General features: G+C 38.1%; 1 protein-coding gene across 1 annotated transcript; it reads left to right on the top strand.

Annotated features, from left to right (window-relative positions):
- Positions 1-176: 176 nt before the first annotated feature.
- Positions 177-18,272, top strand: LOC121381789 (paired mesoderm homeobox protein 2-like). The gene is made up of 5 exons (XM_041511144.1): positions 177-423; positions 9,752-9,913; positions 14,354-14,511; positions 15,542-15,673; positions 16,967-18,272. The coding sequence occupies exons 1-5, from the start codon at positions 177-179 to the stop codon at positions 17,222-17,224; spliced, it is 957 nt and encodes a 318-aa protein (XP_041367078.1). The 3' UTR covers positions 17,225-18,272.
- The last annotated feature ends 1,224 nt before the right edge of the window (positions 18,273-19,496 follow it).

Raw genomic sequence — 19,496 nt, 5'->3', positions numbered from 1 at the left:
TTTCAATTCTGAGATCTACTTAATTTACTAAATACCTTATTTACTTTTCAAATAATTTAAATTATTTCAATAAAATTTTGGATATGACGTTCATTCAGTTCTTAATAATCTGATTTTTGGACAAGAAAACGACTGGTTTGTTTTGTTGTTTTACAAGCTGATAGTATTTTGTCGCAATGGACCTGTCGGTTTCAAAACCAGTACATCTTTGTTGCGGGAAACCAACTGCATTTAAGCATTCTATTGACAACATTCTCAAGTGTCAACAAAATGAGTGCAATTGCATCAATGAGGGAGGCGGAACCAACTTGGTGTCCGGTAACAATGGAGACAATAACCAATCGATCTGTTTAGGGGACGGCCACCAGGGGCCAAGTGATCAAGCTGCGCTTGACAATGTTTGTGTTACGGATATACCAACAGGTAATGAATACGAACTGGTTACTTTTAATTACATGTCTGTTTTAGGTACACGGAGGGGTGTATAGATTCAAGGATCGAATCCCCCCGGTGGACCCATTGTCTGATTAGTTGGGTTTTTTTCTCCCGTCCCGACATGTATATCCTTTCTCGTTCCCACCAGTAAACAACGACTGGTATACCAAAGGCCGTGTTATGTGCTGACCTGTCCGTGGGAAAATACATACTAAAGATCCCTTTCTGCTAATGGAAAACACTGACTTCATGTGACAATGGCCACATGTTTGAGTCATCTAATAGCGGTTTATCAATTAAAGGGACATTCCTGAGTTTGCTGCAATTTTTAAGATGTTATCGACTAAAAGACACTTTTTAACGATTGTAATTACATATTAAATATATTTTTCTGCATAAAATATTAGTGGCTGTATATTGAACGTGTTTCTGATCGTTCTAATATTTGCACTAGGTTAAATTTCATTTTATTTCCTAAACATTGTTTTCGTACGTTCGAAATTATTTGAACACAAAATCCAGTTTGGGCTTCTTACAAATATTAAGACGACCAGAAACACATTGAATATACAAACACCGATATTCTAAACAAGAAAATGTATGTAAGTTTAATCGTAGAAATATTTTATTAGTCAGAAACATCATACAATGCAGCAAACTCAGGAATTTCCCTTTAATCAATTAATCTCGCGTGGTGAAAACAAAACTTAACTTTCTTTAAATACAATGGCAGTCATCCTATTTTAGACCACAGTTCAACAGTTGATTAAATTATGTTCATTTTGTTTTCTTATTTTTATGAAATTTTTTTGTTTTCTTTAATGACGTCACTAAAGCACATTGATTTATTCATCATCGGCTATTGGATGTCAAACATTTGGTAATTTGACATATAGTCTTAGAGGGGAAACCACCTACCTTATTCCGTTAGTAGCAAGGGATATTTTATATGCCACAGACAGGATAGCACATACCACGGCCTTTGATATACCAGTATTGGTGTGATCTGAATGAATATTTAACGACACCACCAACAAAAAACCACATTGGATGCAGGATGTCGAGGTAAATGACGATCCAAACAACAAATATGAGTAAAACTCAGTATAAACAGCTTGATATTAGATGTTGAAAGCAGTTGAAATAAACTTGAAAACTAAATTGGTACATAGACAAGATAATTATTTTTTCTAATATATATATATATATATATATATATATATATATATATATCTATATATATATATATATATATATCTATATATATATATATATATATATATATATATATATATATATATATATATATATATATGTAATATATTGCAGTAGGCCTACTGGCCTTTGAGCATTCATATAAAATAAAATAAAATAAAATATGGTGGTATATGAACACACACACACACACACACACACACACACATGCACACACACACACACCGTTGCATTCAAAATCATATTTGTGTACATACAAAAAATAATTCGGCAAAATTTGCAAAACGGTGCCAAAAATTACAAAATGAATTCAAATGAGAATGCATACATGGATATCCCTAAAACCCGCACGTGAACCCAAATTATGTCCGTAAATTATCATAATTAAATTATTAAAATAAGTTGTAGAAGTTAAAGTTTGTTTATCGACGCCACTAGAGCACATTGATTTATTAATTACCGGCGATTGGATGTCAAACATTTGGTTAATTTGACATATTGTCTTAGAGCCGCAACATCTTTCCATTAGTAGCAAGGCTTCTTTTATATATGCTATATATAGGCTATATATACTATATACACACCGAATTCACCTTATCAGACGTGTCAAATTGTATGCAGTAATGAACAAAATAAGAATTTAAATGTGTTAAACTTGTCGAATTTAATCATATATAATAATAATATAATAATAATAATAATATATTTAACATTGTTATTAACTATTTATTTTTATATATTTAGCATCATGATTTTCCATTTTATTTTCCTATTTGACAGTACGATGTAGGGTATAATATTGACAACGCCTATACTACTTACGAATTCGGGAAGTTGACTGTCATTCCGGATGCCCTACATACCGTCTGCTTGAATTGATACCGGTATACCGGCCTCGGTGGCGTCGTGGCAGGCCATCGGTCTACAGGCTGGTAGGTACTGGGTTCGGATCCCAGTCGAGGCATGGGATTTTTAATCCAGATACCGACTCCAAATCCTGAGTGAGTGCTCCGCAAGGCTCAATGGGTAGGTGTAAACCACTTGCACCGACCAGTGATCCATAACTGCTTCAACAAAGGCCATGGTTTGTGCTATCCTGCCTGTGGGAAGCGCAAATAAAAGATCCCTTGCTGCTAATCGGAAGAGTAGCCCATGTAGTGGCGACAGCGGGTTTCCTATCAAAATCTGTGTGGTCCTTAAAGGAAACATGTCACGTAAACCATATTTGGCACCAACCATGTACAATTAATTATAAATTGAACCACCTAAAAAAAAAAATTATAAAAAATTAATTACTTAAAATATCTCCATAAAAGAACCCCAGATACGAGCTCTTAGCGGAAATTGCCGATCTTTAATGAGCAGGGCAATCACGAGGTCCGTGACGTCAGAGACGCGTCGCTTGATCTGACGCCTTACACTTAAAAGCATTAGTCCGTACCACTCATAAAGAATCTAAGACTTGCACAGCTTACCAAAACAATGAGTGTTCGTTCGCAAAACGTTTTGCCGTATCAATATGAGCTGTTAGTAAATGAAGAAAGACACACATTTACTTACAACAGTGATACTGAAGAAAAAACGGATAGCGAGTCGGAGGGTGGAGAAACTGATGGTGCCAGACCAGACCGGTCGACCAATTTACAGCCCGGAGCCCGAAAGTAACCCGGAGACAAAACCAAAACTCGGATGCTAATGCCGAGGTGTATACTGTTCATATTTAGCATAAAGATACACCTCGATATGATGTATTTAAATATGTAAAAAAATATAAATGTAGGACAAAAAAAAATTGTTTTTTTTTTTTAGAAAATATCGAATTTTTTTTATGTTCGGGCTGTACATAATGAAATCTGTATGCACAGTGTAAACAAACGCTCTAATTTACGACAAGGCGCTTCACTTTCATTAACCTGGCTTGTAAAACAACATAAATGACTTGAGAGTATAATCAACTTTTAAACTAAATATATTTCTATTTGCATCAATAGAACGAAATGGGGTTATAGTATTTTTCTCTCATAAAAAAAAGTAGCATATTATTAGGCCTATTGGTAGGGTGCGTTAGAGTAAAAACGACCACTCACGATACCCAAGTGATAATTTTCTTTTCTTTGGTACTACGTAATTGGTCAGTTTTGTAATTTTAGATGGGAAAGTCTACTTAATCAAGGGTTTTACAGCATTATTTACAGTAATGAAGCAGGGCGGCTGATAATGTCCATTAACATTGTACTATAGTCGCGACAGGTTACGCCACAATACCCTGTGATCTTAAAAAAACTGGCACGTATTTTGTGCGTATGTCTAGACCGTGGTAATCACTTACCTGGTCGATACCCTGCAATTTACACCTGCCAATCAGGAATCACATGTGCAGGCCACGGAAAGAAAGGACCAATTAACTAAAACAACACTCCGATTCTCAAGTCAGCCCGTGGATGAAACATAATAGTTATTTCGACACCGACAGTAGTGGTTTATTTTGTATTGAACTTCGTGTTGCTTTGGGGCTTCGGGCGATGAGGAACGTTTTTGTGACGTATTCCGCCCGAAGATTAAAAACATTATTTAAAATTATTATTGTTTTCTACACATTTTTTAAAAACATATTTAAATACATCGTACTGAGATGTATCCTCATGCCAAATCCCATGTTTGTATATGCCATATTTAATTACTTATTGACGTTTCCTTCTTCGGACGGCGAATACAGATTTTGTTATGTAGGCCTACAGCCCATACATGAAAAATCCTTTTTTTTTCCAAAAAAATAAGTAAATAAAAAATTCTACATTTTTGTTTTAACATATATAAATACATCATGCTGAGGTGTATCTTTGTGCCAAATATGTACAAAGTACACCTCGGCATTCGCAACAGAGTACTGTTTTTGTCTCCGGGTAACGTTCGGGCTCCGGGCTGTAAATAGGCTGACACCAAAGTACTATGCGGTGTTGGTGTCCAATCATTTCTTTTGCGATAAAATACACGCGTCTTTCTTTGGATACAATCCTTTGGAAAACCATAAAAAGACAATCCCGATCGTTTAAACTGTTTATTTTTACACCCAAAGGCCGCGCAGTACGGCACTGTTGGACTGAAAAGATCGTAAGCCCCTTACTCCATATATAAACAGTTAACAACAATGGAAGAGTACAGCGGCTCTGACGTCACTTCCCTTTTTTTCCGAACGCTCACGAAGAAATATGCATAAATCGTACTTTGATACTGATTAGCGTAATTTCTTCATTTTAAGTTAACTACACGTATTTTATTGTTATAAAGTTATTTGTATATTATTTTTATATCATTTTTCTTTTAAAATGAGCTATAATATGGTCACGTGTCATGTTTCCTTTAACCATATGTCTAACGCCATATAACCGTAAATAAAATGTGTTGAGTGCGTCGTTAAATAAAACACTTCTTTCTTTTTCTTTCTTTTTTGATACCGGTACTAGTACCGTATCTCGTTTTAAAGTCACGGACCCTAGTCATTATAGTGCGGTCATAGTCAACTGCCCTGTTACCTTTTTTTCGGAACCAAAATATGAGGGTGGATTTTAAGTCATGAATGAGACCTTGAGACAACTGTTTGCTCTCATGCGTAAGTTCCTGTTATTGTCGTTTGGGTTTCTTTTTGGGTTTTTTGTTCTCTTTTGTTTTGAGGGGGTTTGGATGGGTTGCGGGGGAGCTTTTTACGTGACTACTAGCACTAGCAGCAATAGTGGTAGTGGTAGTAGTAGTAGTAGTAGTAGCAATAGTAGTTGTAGCAATAGTAGTAGTAGCAATAGTAGTAGTAGTAGTAGCAATAGTAGTAGTAATAGTAGCAATAGTATGAGTAGTAGTAGCGGCAATAGTAGTAGTAGTAATAGTAGTAGTAGAAGTGGTGGTAGTAGTAGTAGTAGTAATAGTTGTAGTTGTTGTAGTAGTAGTAGTTGTAGTAGTAGTAGTAGTAGTAATAGTAGTAATACTAGTAGTAATAGTGGGGTGGGATGTTGCCCAGTGGTAAAGCGCTCGCTTGATGCGCGGTGGGTTTGGGATCGATCCCTGTCGGTCAGCCCATTGGGCTATTTCTCGTTCCAGCCAGTGCAGCACTACTGGTATATCAAAGGCCATGTGCTATTCTGTCTGTGGGATGCTGTATATAAAATATTTCTTACTACTAATGAAAACATGTAGCGGGTTTTCTCTCTAAGACTATATGTCAGAATTACCACATGTTTAACATCCAATAGCCGATGTTTAATAAGTCAATTGATGGGTTATTTTCCCACGTGATGCTGAAAGCATTTACTTTGTAGTAGTAGTAGTAGTAGTAGTAGTAGTAGTAGTAGTAGTAATAGTAGTAGTGGTAGTGGTAGTAGTAGTGGTGGTGGTAGTGGTAGTGGTGGTGGTAGTAGTAGTAGTAATAGTAGTAGTAATAGTAGTAGTAGTAGTAGTAGAAGTAGTAGTAGTAGCAGCAGCAGCAGCAATAGTAGCAGTAATAGTAGTTATAGTAATAATAATAGTGGTACTAGTTGTGGTAATAGTAGTAGTAGTAGTGTTAGCAGCATCAACAACAGCAGCAATGCGCAGCAACAACAGCAGCAATGCTCAGCAGCTACAGTAGTACACGTCGTACAGCCATTGTAACGATTATACGTAAGAGGCATTCCACGAAGGCTTGTACTGCGATCAGTTTTATCGCTCGTTCGTCTGGTGTCGCAGATCGGTCTTGTTATCACAGTGATTAGGCCAATAAATCACGCGGGGTCAATTCGATCTGACGGAGCCGACCATAGTGCGTTTACACTCTTAGAATGGCAGTTCTCTGAATATAAACATTTAAAAACGCACTCTCTTTTACACGGAGCGGGACGTAGCCCAGTGGTATGGCGCTCGCTTGATGCGCGGACGGTCTGGGATCGATCCATTGGGCTATTTCTCGTTCCAGCCAGTGCACCACGACTGGCATATCAAAGGCCGTGGTATGTGATATCCTGTCTGTGGGATGGTGCATATAAAAGATACCTTGCTGTTAATTGGAAAGCGTAGCCCATGAAGTGGCGACAGCGGGTTTCCTCTTTCAGTATCTGGGTGGTCCTTAACCATATGTCCGACGCCATAAAACCGTAAATAAAATGTGTTGAGTGCGTCGTTAAATAAAACATTTCCTTCTTCCTTCTGTTGTACACCTGTCACACACAACCCTTGTGGATATAGTTATTTAATGAAAAAGCGTACAATCCAGGGCCAGATCCAGAAAATATTAGGGGAATATTTGGGGGTTGACTAAAAAAAAAAGGAGGGGGGGGGGGGGGGACATGGACATGTGAAAAAAGGCAACCCAATGAAATTTTAAAAAATAATAATAAGAAGAAAGAAGGGAAAAAAAGGCATTTCAGTATATTTAGTGGGGAAGGCCACCTGGTTCACACATCACCCCACGCCCTGGATCCGCCTAATCGTCAGTTGTTTCTTAGTTTGATTTACTATTAAAAACAATTACACACGCCATGTTTTGCGGGGGACCTTTTATATTATTAATAAAGGTGCACCTGCCCCTACTTCATACATCCTTCCTAAGGTCAGGTTAAATAATTGAAATATATATATATTCGACATTGCAATGGCAATTTATGTTTAAAAAGTAGAAATCTATTTTTTATTGTTACGAAATAACTGATTCCGTTTCATGTGAAAACTGAGCACTCCTATCTTACTGCGTTGTTTAATAAATCATACAATTGTATTCTCACTTGGAAAGCGATTAAAAGATTATTTATAATTTATGACGCTTTTTGAAAACCGAGCCTTTATCAATGGATGGTTCCAACCTTTGATGGTTTGATAAAAGAGTGAGCTTTGTAATAATTAAACATTGCATAAAACATCCACATTCTTTGATGGGTGGTTGCTTGTCTGAGACCAATAGCTTGATACGCTCGAGTCCTTGGTAGTTTTCCCGCGGCAGTGATGATGAATTGGTAGGAGTAAACACGATCCAAGGACCGCAGATTTCTGTTTGATCAACTATTAATAAGAAAATTAAGATTACTGCTAGAACAGGCTCTGATATTCGTTTATCATTGTCTGGTATGCTTTGTAGTGTGAGGACAGTGGAAGGGACGCTGGTTCACGCGGTCTCTCACCTGATAGCCTAATCCAGATAGTTGCTCGTTATCGTCATCATCGTTGTCATTGTTGTCGTTATTGTTATCATTATTATCTTACCATCGTCATCATCATTATGATCACCATCATCATCATCATCATTAGCATTATCATCATCAACATCAACACCATCATCATCTTCTTCATTAGCATTATCATCATCATCATTAGCATTAGCATCATCATCATCAACACTATCATCATCACCATCACCATCATTATCATTAGCATCATCATCAGCAGCAGCAGCACCATCATCATCATCACCATCATCATCATCATTATCATTAGCATCATCAGCAGCAGCAGCAGCACCATCATCATCACCATCATCATCATTATCAGTAGCATCATCAGCATCAGCATCATCGTATTTCGCCATGATCGATACACGTCGGTAGGCGCATTGGGCTATTTCTCGTTCCAACCAGTGCACTATGACTGGTATATCAAAGGCCGTGGTATGTGCTATTCTGTCTGTTGGATGGTGCATATAAAAGATTCCTTGCTACTAATGGGACAATATAAGCGGATTTCCTCTCTGAGACTATATGTCAAAATTACCAAATGTTTGACATCCAATAGCCAATTCAATGTGCTCTAGTGGTATCGTTAAACAAAACATACTTTAACTGTTAACTATCATGTCGTCATTGTTATCACTATTATCACTAACATCAGCAGCATCACCATTATCATATTTCGCCATATATTATATCGGATGATTTATATAAAAAAGGGGCCCACTTTCTGAAAAGTATACCTAGAACACTGAGCCAGTTAATTATGTTAAATATTGACGGTAAATGTTTAAATTTGATACATTGCTTACTTTTGAAACGGTCGCTCATACCAAATGAAATGCCAGAAATATACCAATGAGAAACTACTAAACATTTACTGTACGTACTGGAGACGATGCTGGTCTAACGGCCACCTGTATATAACAGACACATGTTCTTAACGGCAACCATAAATCCCGCCCAATGCGTTTCATTCTTTATTTTACCTCTAGATAACAGCCACTTATTTAGTGCGGCCAGCGGCCACTATTTGTTGACCAAAATGTATGGTTGAACCTTGTATAATGACCACAGAATACAATGACCACTATTTCGAGAGTGAATGTTAAAAAGTTTTGTTTTGTTTTGTTTAACGACACCACTAGAGGACATTGATTTATTAATCATTGGTTATTAGATGTCAAACATTTGGTAATTTTGACTTATAGCCTTAGATAGGAAACCCGCTACATTTTCCCATTAGTAACAAGGGATCTCTTATACGCACCATCCCACATTCAGGATAGTACATACCACGGTCCTATAGTGCAATAAAGTTTGTTTCGTTTAACGACACCACTAGAGAACATTGATTTTAATCATCAGCTATTAGATGTGAAACATTTGGTAGTTTTGACATTTTAACTTGGAGAGGAAACCCGCTACATTTCTATATGTAGCAAGGGATCTTTTATATGTATCATCTCACAGACAGGCTAGCACATACAACGGCCTTTGATATACCAGTCGTGGTGCTCTGGCTAGAGCGAGAAATAACCCAATGGGCCCACCGACGATGATAGATCCTAGACCGACTGCGCATGGGGTGAGCGTTTTACCACTGGGCTACGTCCCGCCCCTTTTCGAGGGTTATTTGTTTTTACTTGTTCAAGAGTTATTCCTCCCCTTTTTAGTCGAATAGTATTTTCTGACATTACATTAGGTATCGTGCATAGTTTTAAATGCTGATAAGCTATTATCAAAATGGAAATTTTACTATTGATCAACAGCATAATAAGTTGATAGGAGTACTTTTGCAATGTTCTCTGTTGCATATGTTTCCAGCTATTCAACTTCTAAAAGTAGCAACTTTTTTATGAATCGACTTGGTAGTACATGTATATGAATGAGTGATTTTTATATTTTATATTTATTTCTAGATTTGCGTGTTTCCCGGGTTTCGCACGTTCACGGGGCGCCTCTAGATGATATTTTACGGTGTGGCCCACGAGCCTCCAGCCCGAACAGTGATTTTGTGACGTCAGGTTCAGAACAGGACTGTGGGCCCGATGTGGGGGACAGGAAAAGATGTCTGGACATGGGTAACTTGAATCTTTAATGAAATTTATTCTATCGCCTACGAATATATTTGAGAGGTTGGAAACGTCTATAGGAATAAACCTGGGATGCATGTATCGTCTTTGTAGCAACTATATGTTACACGTAGCTCCAAACGTATACTATTTTATTTATGGTGTTTTCATGTAAGTCTATACAATATTTATGTGTGTATGTGGTATGTTATGTTCTAAAATGTTTCACGAATTAAAATTGAACGAGAAATAAGTTGTTTTAATGTTTTAATTGCACATTTCTCACTTTATAGAACATGATGTCCCCAATGTCTACACATGAACGTTCATGATAATTTACGAAACGAACGTTGAACTAATTTACTGTTGATTCTAACTTAAAGAACACGACGTCGCCAATTACTTGAATGAACGTTCATTTCATTTCATTTCATTTCAACTTATTTTTGTACTTATATCCAATTACGTTTCAAGCACACTGTCCTGGGCACACATCTCAGCTATATTGGCTGTCTGTCCAGGACAGTGGGTTAGTTGTTAGTTGGTTAATGGTTAGTGAGAGAGAAGAGGGTGTAGTGGCCTTACACCTATCCTCTGAGCACTTAAGAACTCGCTCTGGGTGGGAGCCGGTACTGGGCTGCGAACCCTGTACCAACTAGCCTGTAGTCCGATGGCTTAACCACTGCGCCACCGAGGCCGTTGAACATTGATGATACTATTGATTCCACTTCACGGTACTAGTATATGACGACCCCATGGTCTACAGTTGAACGTTGATGATATTTTACTATTCATTCCACTTCACAGTACTAGTATATGACGACCCCAGGGTCTACAAATGAACGTTGATGATATTTTACTATTGATTCTACTTCACAGTACTAGTATATTGATTCCACTTCACAGTACTAGTATCTGACGACCCCAGGGTCTACAAATGAACGTTGATCATATTTTACTATTGATTACATCTTACAGTACTAGTACATGACGACCCCAGGGTCTACAAATGAACGCTGATGATATTTTACTATTGATTCCACTTCACAGTACTAGTATATGACGACCCCAGGGTCTACACATGAACGTGATGATATTTTACTATTGATTCCATCATACAGTACTAGTATATGATGACCCCAGGGTCTACAAATGAACGATGGTGATATTTTACTATTGATTCCATCTTACAGTACTAGTATATGACGACCCCAGGGTCTACAAATGAACGTTGATGATATTTTACTATTGATTCCACTTCACAGTACTAGTATATGACGACCCCAGGGTCTACAAGTGAACGTTGATGATATTTTACTATTGATTCCATCTTACAGTACTAGTATATGACGACCCCAGGGTCTACAAATGAACGTGATGATATTTTACTATTGATTCCATCTTACAGTACTAGTATATGACGACCCCAGGGTCTACAAATGAACGTGATGATATTTTACTATTGATTCCATCTTATAGTACTAGTATATCACGAATCCAGGGTCTACAAATGAACGTGATGATATTTTACTATTGATTCCATCTTACAGTAGAAGTATATGACGACCCCAGGGTCTACAAATGAACGTGATGATATTTTAATATTGATTCCATCTTACAGTACTAGTATATGACGACCCCAGGGTCTACAAGTGAACGTTGATGATATTTTACTATTGATTCTACTTCACAGTACTAGTATATGACGACCCCAGGGTCTACAAATGAACGTTGATGATATTTTACTATTGATTCCATCTTACAGTACTAGTATATCACGACCCCAGGGTCTACAAATGAACGTGATGATATTTTACTATTGATTCCATCTTACAGTACTAGTATATGACGACCCCAGGGTCTACAAGTGAACGTTGATGATATTTTAATATTGATTCCATCTTACAGTACTAGTATATGACGACCCCAGGGTCTGCAAATGAACGTTGATAATATTTTAGTATTGATTCCTCCTTGCAGTACCCGTATATGACGACTCCAGGGTCTACAAATGAACGCTGACGACCCCAGGGTCTGATGAACGTTATACTTTACTATTGATTCCACCTTACAGTAATAGTATATGATGACCCCAGGGTCTACAAATGAACGTTGATGATATTTTACTATTGATTCCACTTCACAGTATTAGTATATGACGACCCCAGGGTCTACAAATGAACGTTGATGATATTTTACTATTGATTCTATTTCACAGTACTAGTATATGACGACCCCAGGGTCTACAAATGAACGTTGATGATATTTTACTATTGATTCTACCTCACTGTACTAGTATATGACGACTCCAGGGTCTACAAATGAACGTTGATGATATTTTACTATTGATTCCATCTTACAGTACTAGTATATGACGACCCCAGGGTCTACAAATGAACGTTGATGATATTTTACTATTGATTCCACTTCACAGTACTAGTATATGACGACCCCAGGGTCTACAAATGAACGTTGATGATATTTTACTATTGATTCCATCTTACAGTACTAGTATATGACGACCCCAGGGTCTACAAATGAACGTTGATGATATTTTACTATTGATTCCATCTTACAGTACTAGTATATGACGACCCCAGGGTCTGCAAATGAACGTTGATGATATTTTAGTATTGATTCCACCTTGCAGTACCCGTATATGACGACTCCAGGGTCTACAAATGAACGCTGATGATATTTTACTATTGATTCCACCTTACAGTACTAGTATATGACGACCCCAGGGTCTACAAATGAACGTTGATGATATTTTACTATTGATTCCACTTCACAGTACTAGTATATGACGACCCCAGGGTCTACAAATGAACGTTGATGATATTTTACTATTGCTTCTACCTCACTGTACTAGTATATGACAACTCCAGGTCTACAAATGAACGTTGATGATATTTTACTATTGATTCCATCTTACAGTACTAGTATATGACGACCCCAGGGTCTACAGATGAACGTTGATGATATTTTACTATTGATTCTACTTCACAGTACTAGTATATGACGACCCCAGGGTCTACAAATGAACGTTGATGATATTTTACTATTGATTCTACTTCACAGTACTAGTATATGACGACCCCAGGGTCTACAAATGAACGTTGATGATATTTTACTATTGATTCCATCTTACAGTACTAGTATATGACGACCCCAGGGTCTACAAATGAACGTTGATGATATTTTACTATTGATTCTACTTCACGGTACTAGTATATGACGACCCCAGGGTCTACAAATGAACGTTGATGATATTTTACTATTTATTCCATCTTACAGTACTAGTATATGACGACCCCAGGGTCTACAAATGAACGTTGATGATATTTTACTATTGATTCCACATCACAGTAGTAGTATATGACGACCCCAGGGTCTACACATGAACTTGATGATATTTTACTATTGATTCCATCTTACAGTACTAGTATATGACGACCCCAGGGTCTACAAATGAACGTTGGTGATATTTTATTATTGATTCCACTTTACAGTACTAGTATATGACGACCCCAGGATCTACAAATGAACGATGGTGATATTTTACTATTGATTCCATCTTACAGTACTAGTATATGACGACCCCAGGGTCTACAAATGAACGTTGATGATATTTTACTATTGATTCCATCTTACAGTACTAGTATATGACGACCCCAGGGTCTACAAATGAACGTTGATGATATTTTACTATTGATTCCATCTTACAGTACTAGTATATGACGACCCCAGGGTCTGCAAATGAACGTTGATGATATTTTAGTATTGATTCCATCTTACAGTACTAGTATATGACGACTCCAGGGTCTACAAATGAACGTGATGATATTTTACTATTGATTCCACCTTACAGTACTAGTATATGACGAACCCAGGGTCTACAAATGAACGTGATGATATTTTAATATTGATTCCATCTTACAGTACTAGTATATGACGACCCCAGGGTCTACAAATGAATGTTGATGATATTTTACTATTGATTCCAGGGTCTTCACAGTACTAGTATATGACGACCCCAGGGTCTACAAATGAACGTGATGATATTTTAATATTGATTCCATCTTACAGTACTAGTATATGACGACTCCAGGGTCTACAAATGAATGTTGATGATATTTTACTATTGATTCCATCTTACAGTACTAGTATATGACGACCCCAGGGTCTACAAATGAACGTTGATGATATTTTACTATTGATTCTACTTCACGGTACTAGTATATGACGACCCCAGGGTCTACAAATGAACGTTGAAGATATTTTACTATTTATTCCATCTTACAGTACTAGTATATGACGACCCCAGGGTCTACAAATGAACGTTGATGATATTTTACTATTGATTCTACTTCACAGTACTAGTATATGACGACCCCATGGTCTACAAATGAAGTTTGGTGATATTTTACTATTGATTCCACCTTACAGAACTAGACGTGCCCACAAAGAAGCGACGATTCCGCACCACCTTCTCCTCAGACCAGCTGAAGGCCTTGGAGAAGGTGTTCCAGATTACACACTACCCGGATGTTAACACACGTGACGAGTTATCCCAGAAGACAGGACTGTCAGAAGAACGAGTTCAGGTGACAGGCATACATTACCGGTTACGGTTTTTACGCGATGTAGTCATCGTCTATGTTTGGACGAAAAGAGCCACTTAGTTGTTGTTGTTTTTTGGGGTGGGTTTTTTTTTTTTTTTTTTGCTAAAGGCATATGACGTTTCTCGTACGAGAGTGGCCGACTGCATGGCAATCGAAGAAATCGTGATGTTTGTCTTCTCACAATCGGCTATATATTGTCGTACAAAGCACTCGTAACGTGTGGTGCCGTCTTAAGTCTAGGTTTATACCTTCCAACCAGTGCATCACAATTGGACAAAGGCCGTCGTATGTGCTTTCCTGTTGGTGGGAAAGTGCATATAAAAGATACCTTGCTGCTAATGGAAACATTTAGTAGCGGGTTTCCTCTGATGACTACGTGTCACAGTTATCAAATGTTTGACATCCAATAGCCAATGATTAATTAATCAATGTGCTTTAGTGGTGTCGTTAAACAAAACCAACTTTTTACCGACCTAATTTAAATAGATGGCCAACACGTTTAAATGTACGACGAGTTTAAATAGATGGCCAACACGTTTAAATGTACGACGGGTTTAAATAGATGGCCAACACGTTTAAATGTACGACGGGTTTAAATGTTACGTGACGTAGCCCAAATGGTAAAACGTTCGCTTGATACGGGGTTGGTCTAGGGTCAATCCCCGTCAGGGAGCCCATTTGGGCTATTTCTCGTTCCAGCCAGTGCTCCACGACTGGTATATCAAAGGCTGTGGTCTATGGGATGGTACATATAAAAGATCCCTTGCAACTAATGGAAACATGTTGCGGGTTTCCTTTCTAAGACTATGTAAAAATCACCAAATGTTTGACATCCAATAGCCGATGATTAATAAATCAATGGGCACTAGCTTTAAACCGTAAACGTAAATATACGGTGTTTTGAGAAATTGGTTTATTTGTACATGTAATAGTGTATAACTTATATGGACAATATTAGATGAAGTTTCAGTTCGTTTCAAAATCGTTTAAACTGAAATCCCTGTTTTATCAGATCTGGTTCCAAAATCGGCGAGCTAAGTGGCGGAAGCACGAAAAGTTGGGAAATTTTGGCGGTCTACAAGATCTGAAGGAAGTTGACTTCGTGCCTGCTCCGAAAACTGTTATGAGATTGGATTCTGAATGTGTAAGTACCCTCACAGTTATTCGCTGTGTTAGAGCTACAACATGTTATCATTCTGAATGTGTAAGTACCCTCACAGTTATTCGCTGTGTTAGAGCTACAACATGTTATCATTCTGAATGTGTAAGTACCCTCACAGTTATTCGCTGTGTTAGAGCTACAACATGTTATCATTCTGAATGTGTAAGTACCCTCACAGTTATTCGCTGTGTTAGAGCTACAACATGTTATCATTCTGAATGTGTAAGTACCCTCACAGTTATTCGCTGTGTTAGAGCTACAACATGTTATCATTCTGAATGTGTAACTACCCTCACAGTTAATCGCTGTGTTAGAGGTACAACATGTTATCATTCTGAATGTGTAAGTATCCTCACAGTTATTCGCTGTACAACATGTTATGATTGTTTTTGGTTTGGATTTGTGTTTTTGGTTGGTTTTAGGTTTGGTTTGTTTGTTGTTGTTGTTACATGTTGTTGTTGTTTTGGGGAGGGTTTGTAGCTTTTATTAAATAGTAATTTAGGGATGTTAGAGAAATGACTCCGGAACAGTGGCGTACCTAGGGTATGGCAGGTATGGCACGTGTCCTGGGCGCCACCTGAAGGGAGGGGGTGCACTGAGCAGTTTCTATTAAAGTCAAACAAGCTGATAATATGGTAAAGTTATCTAAAAGATGGGTGTCAGATGTTTGGACAGAGACGCAATTTCAGTGCTTGCTATAGGCGCTATTTTCCGTAGATACGCCACTGCTCCGAAGGGCGAAGGAAGTGAGGGGGGGGGGGGGGGGGGGCGGCAGGCGAGATGCGATTAAAATGGAATAGTGTTGAATAACTTGTGCCTAATCCTTTTGTATATTATAAGCAATAAAATATGTTTCAATCAATCAACAGAAAGAAAACTTGTTGCAGACTTACAAAGCATTCGATCGTCCATAAGCGAAAGCAACAGCCCCTCCCCCTTCTCTCCCACCCACTAGAAAAAGCTGAAATTATTCAGACAAAATGAGCTTACTTGAAACCTTTTCACCATGTATTTCCATCAATCTACCCACATTGTTAGTGGTAATCCATGTAAAATGCGATTCTTTTACAACACTATATAGCCGTTTGGTAGTAGTAATTAATGCAAATATAAATACATTTTGTTATCCATATTCGGGCATTTTTGTTTAATTTGGGCACAAATCAACCTGTCCCTCCCCCCCCCCCACCCCCTACCCCTTACAAAAGTAGGAGCTCGTACGCCTATTCGTTCGTTCGTTCTGTTTTTTTTATTTTAGTAATTTGTTTATTACAGAAAATCGCTAGGAAGCGGGATAAATCAGATGGACTGCAGCAACAATTAGCAGACGACCAAACGCCACGAACTGTCAGTGGCGTTCCTCCGCCATATGCATTTTACTCGCCATTGTTTGGTCTGCAGCCATTTTTATATTATTCGGCATGCCCAATAGGAAATACGTCAGACCTGAAACGACCCGACAGTCTGACGGCACTGAGATTGAAAGCACGTGAGCACGAGGCTGCCCTTGAAATGCAGTACATGTACAAATAGACTGGATCTTCATTTCTTACACGTGATTGAACCTTAAAGTCGCAGACACCAGTTAGAACCCATGAAATTAGACACTAATACTGGTTAATCTACAAACACGTAACACATTAGGAATAAATTACAAAAGAGTGAAATAACAGTCTGTGATGCTAAAACGGGGAAATACCCTCGAACAATAGATCAGAGCTCGTCTCCTTAACTGGTACTTTTCAGAGGAACGTGTGATTTTTTAAATTATGAAATTGATTTTCGTGGCATTACAAACACCACGCCTGATGATGAAAAACGCTTTGGATGTACACAAATGATACTCTAAACCATAAAAGTTAGGTAATGTTTAATTCCAGCTATCAAAAATGGTTCTAATAGTAGAAATTGTTGCCATATGCCATAGTGTTTAAAAACTAGGGTCTTTTACTTTAATTGAATACAGGCACGTTATTGTGGTATCCTATGGTATGCTATTTCTTACACACCCGTGTAAGAGTTGACCTGTTGTAGATAAATATCGTGTCCAACATATGTCGGAGAAGATAACTTTTGAGACTTGGGATTGGCTGCTCCATGGTGATGATCCGGTCACCAGAGCCCTATCATCCAATCAAAAAGGACGTTTGAAATTTATTGTTCTGTGACGGTTGAGTTGATCTGAAACTGATTATTGAGTAACCAGAGGCAGATTTGGGGGGGAGCCCAGGGGCCTGGCCTCCCCTAAATTTTGCGATAGTAAAATTTTTATTATATATTAATTTTCATTTTTTTACGATCCCCCTCCAAACCTCCCCCAAAGTTCCCTTGGCATTCCATCTCATGTCACCGGGGCCCCCCTAAATGGATTTTCTGGATCCGCCACTAATAACGTATACGTTGACTGTTGACTGCCGCGAGAATGCCGTAAATACGCTTTAGATGGGTTTTAAGGATATGTAAAAAATAGAATACTACTTTCATGTCCTTTAGTATATTTCGCTTGTTAGATACGTTTTAAAACAGCTCGCAAGATAAATGGTATCTAACTGCCACTAATGTAGTGTTTTATATATACACATGTATATATATATATATATAATAAACACGATACCGGGTTCTGTAATGCATAGGCTAAATAATTAAACTTAAGGCTGGTAGTTACTGGGTTCGCAACCTGGTACCGCTTCCCATCCAGGGTGAGTTTTATCGGTTTAGCGGGTACGTTTATGGCCATTATACCAACGTTTTTGTCACTAACCATCAACAACTAACCTTCAACCCATTGTCCTCGACAGACAGGCAACCTAGCTGAATATAAACATGAACATCCAATTAAAAATGAAAATAAAACGTAACACGATAACAAGACATGATATTAGTAACATATAGAAAGAGTTGTAGTAATAGAGATTAGTACTACCTGATATAGACTTGGACTTTTGTCTCAGAATCGACATTCCAGGTTTTTTTTTTTATATAATAGTGATTAATTAACTAGAAGTGTGCATCCTTACTTAGAAAATGAAATGTTTAAAGTGAGGTGCAATGGACTCCAGTATCGATCGCTCTCAATAGACTTAGGCTAATCAAAGTAAATAAAGGGTCTTTTTTTGTTTAATGAAACCACTAGAGCACATTGATTTATTAATCATCAGCTATTGGATGTCAAACATTTGATAATTCTAACATATGATCTTAGAGAGAAAACCCACTATATATTTCCATTAATAGCTAGGGATCTTTTATATGCACCATTTCACAGACAGGATAGCACATACCACGGCCTTTGATATATCAGTTGTGCGCTGTCTGGAAGGAGATATAGCCAAATAGGTTCACCAAAGGGGATCGATCCTAAACCGACCGCGTATCAGGCTGGCGTTTAATCGCTGAGCTACGTCCCTTCCTGTTGTTTAAAGTGAGGTGCGATGGACTACAGGATCGATCGCTTTCAACAGACTTAGGCTTTTCATTGTTCTAACCAATACCCAAAGTGCTCTCTCTCTCTCTCTCTCTCTCTCTCTCTCTCTCTCTCTCTCTCTCTCTCTCTCTCTCTCTCTGTCTGTCTCTCACTGTCTCTCTCGCTCTCTGTGTGTCTCTGTCTCTCACTGTCTCTCTCGCTCTCTGTGTCTCTCTGTCTCTCTCTGTCTGTCTCTCCATCTCTCTCTCTCTCTCTCTCTCTCTCTCTCTCTCTCTCTCTCTCTCTGACTCTCTGTCTGTCTCTGTCTCTCTGTCTGTCTCTCCATCTCTCTTACTCTCTCTCTCTTTCTCTCACTGTATGTCTGTCTGTCTCTCACTGTCT

This window comes from Gigantopelta aegis, chromosome 9 (genome assembly GCF_016097555.1).
Source record: "Gigantopelta aegis isolate Gae_Host chromosome 9, Gae_host_genome, whole genome shotgun sequence".
Lineage (NCBI taxonomy): Eukaryota > Metazoa > Mollusca > Gastropoda > Neomphalida > Peltospiridae > Gigantopelta > Gigantopelta aegis.
This window is presented reverse-complemented; position numbering and strand designations above follow the sequence as displayed.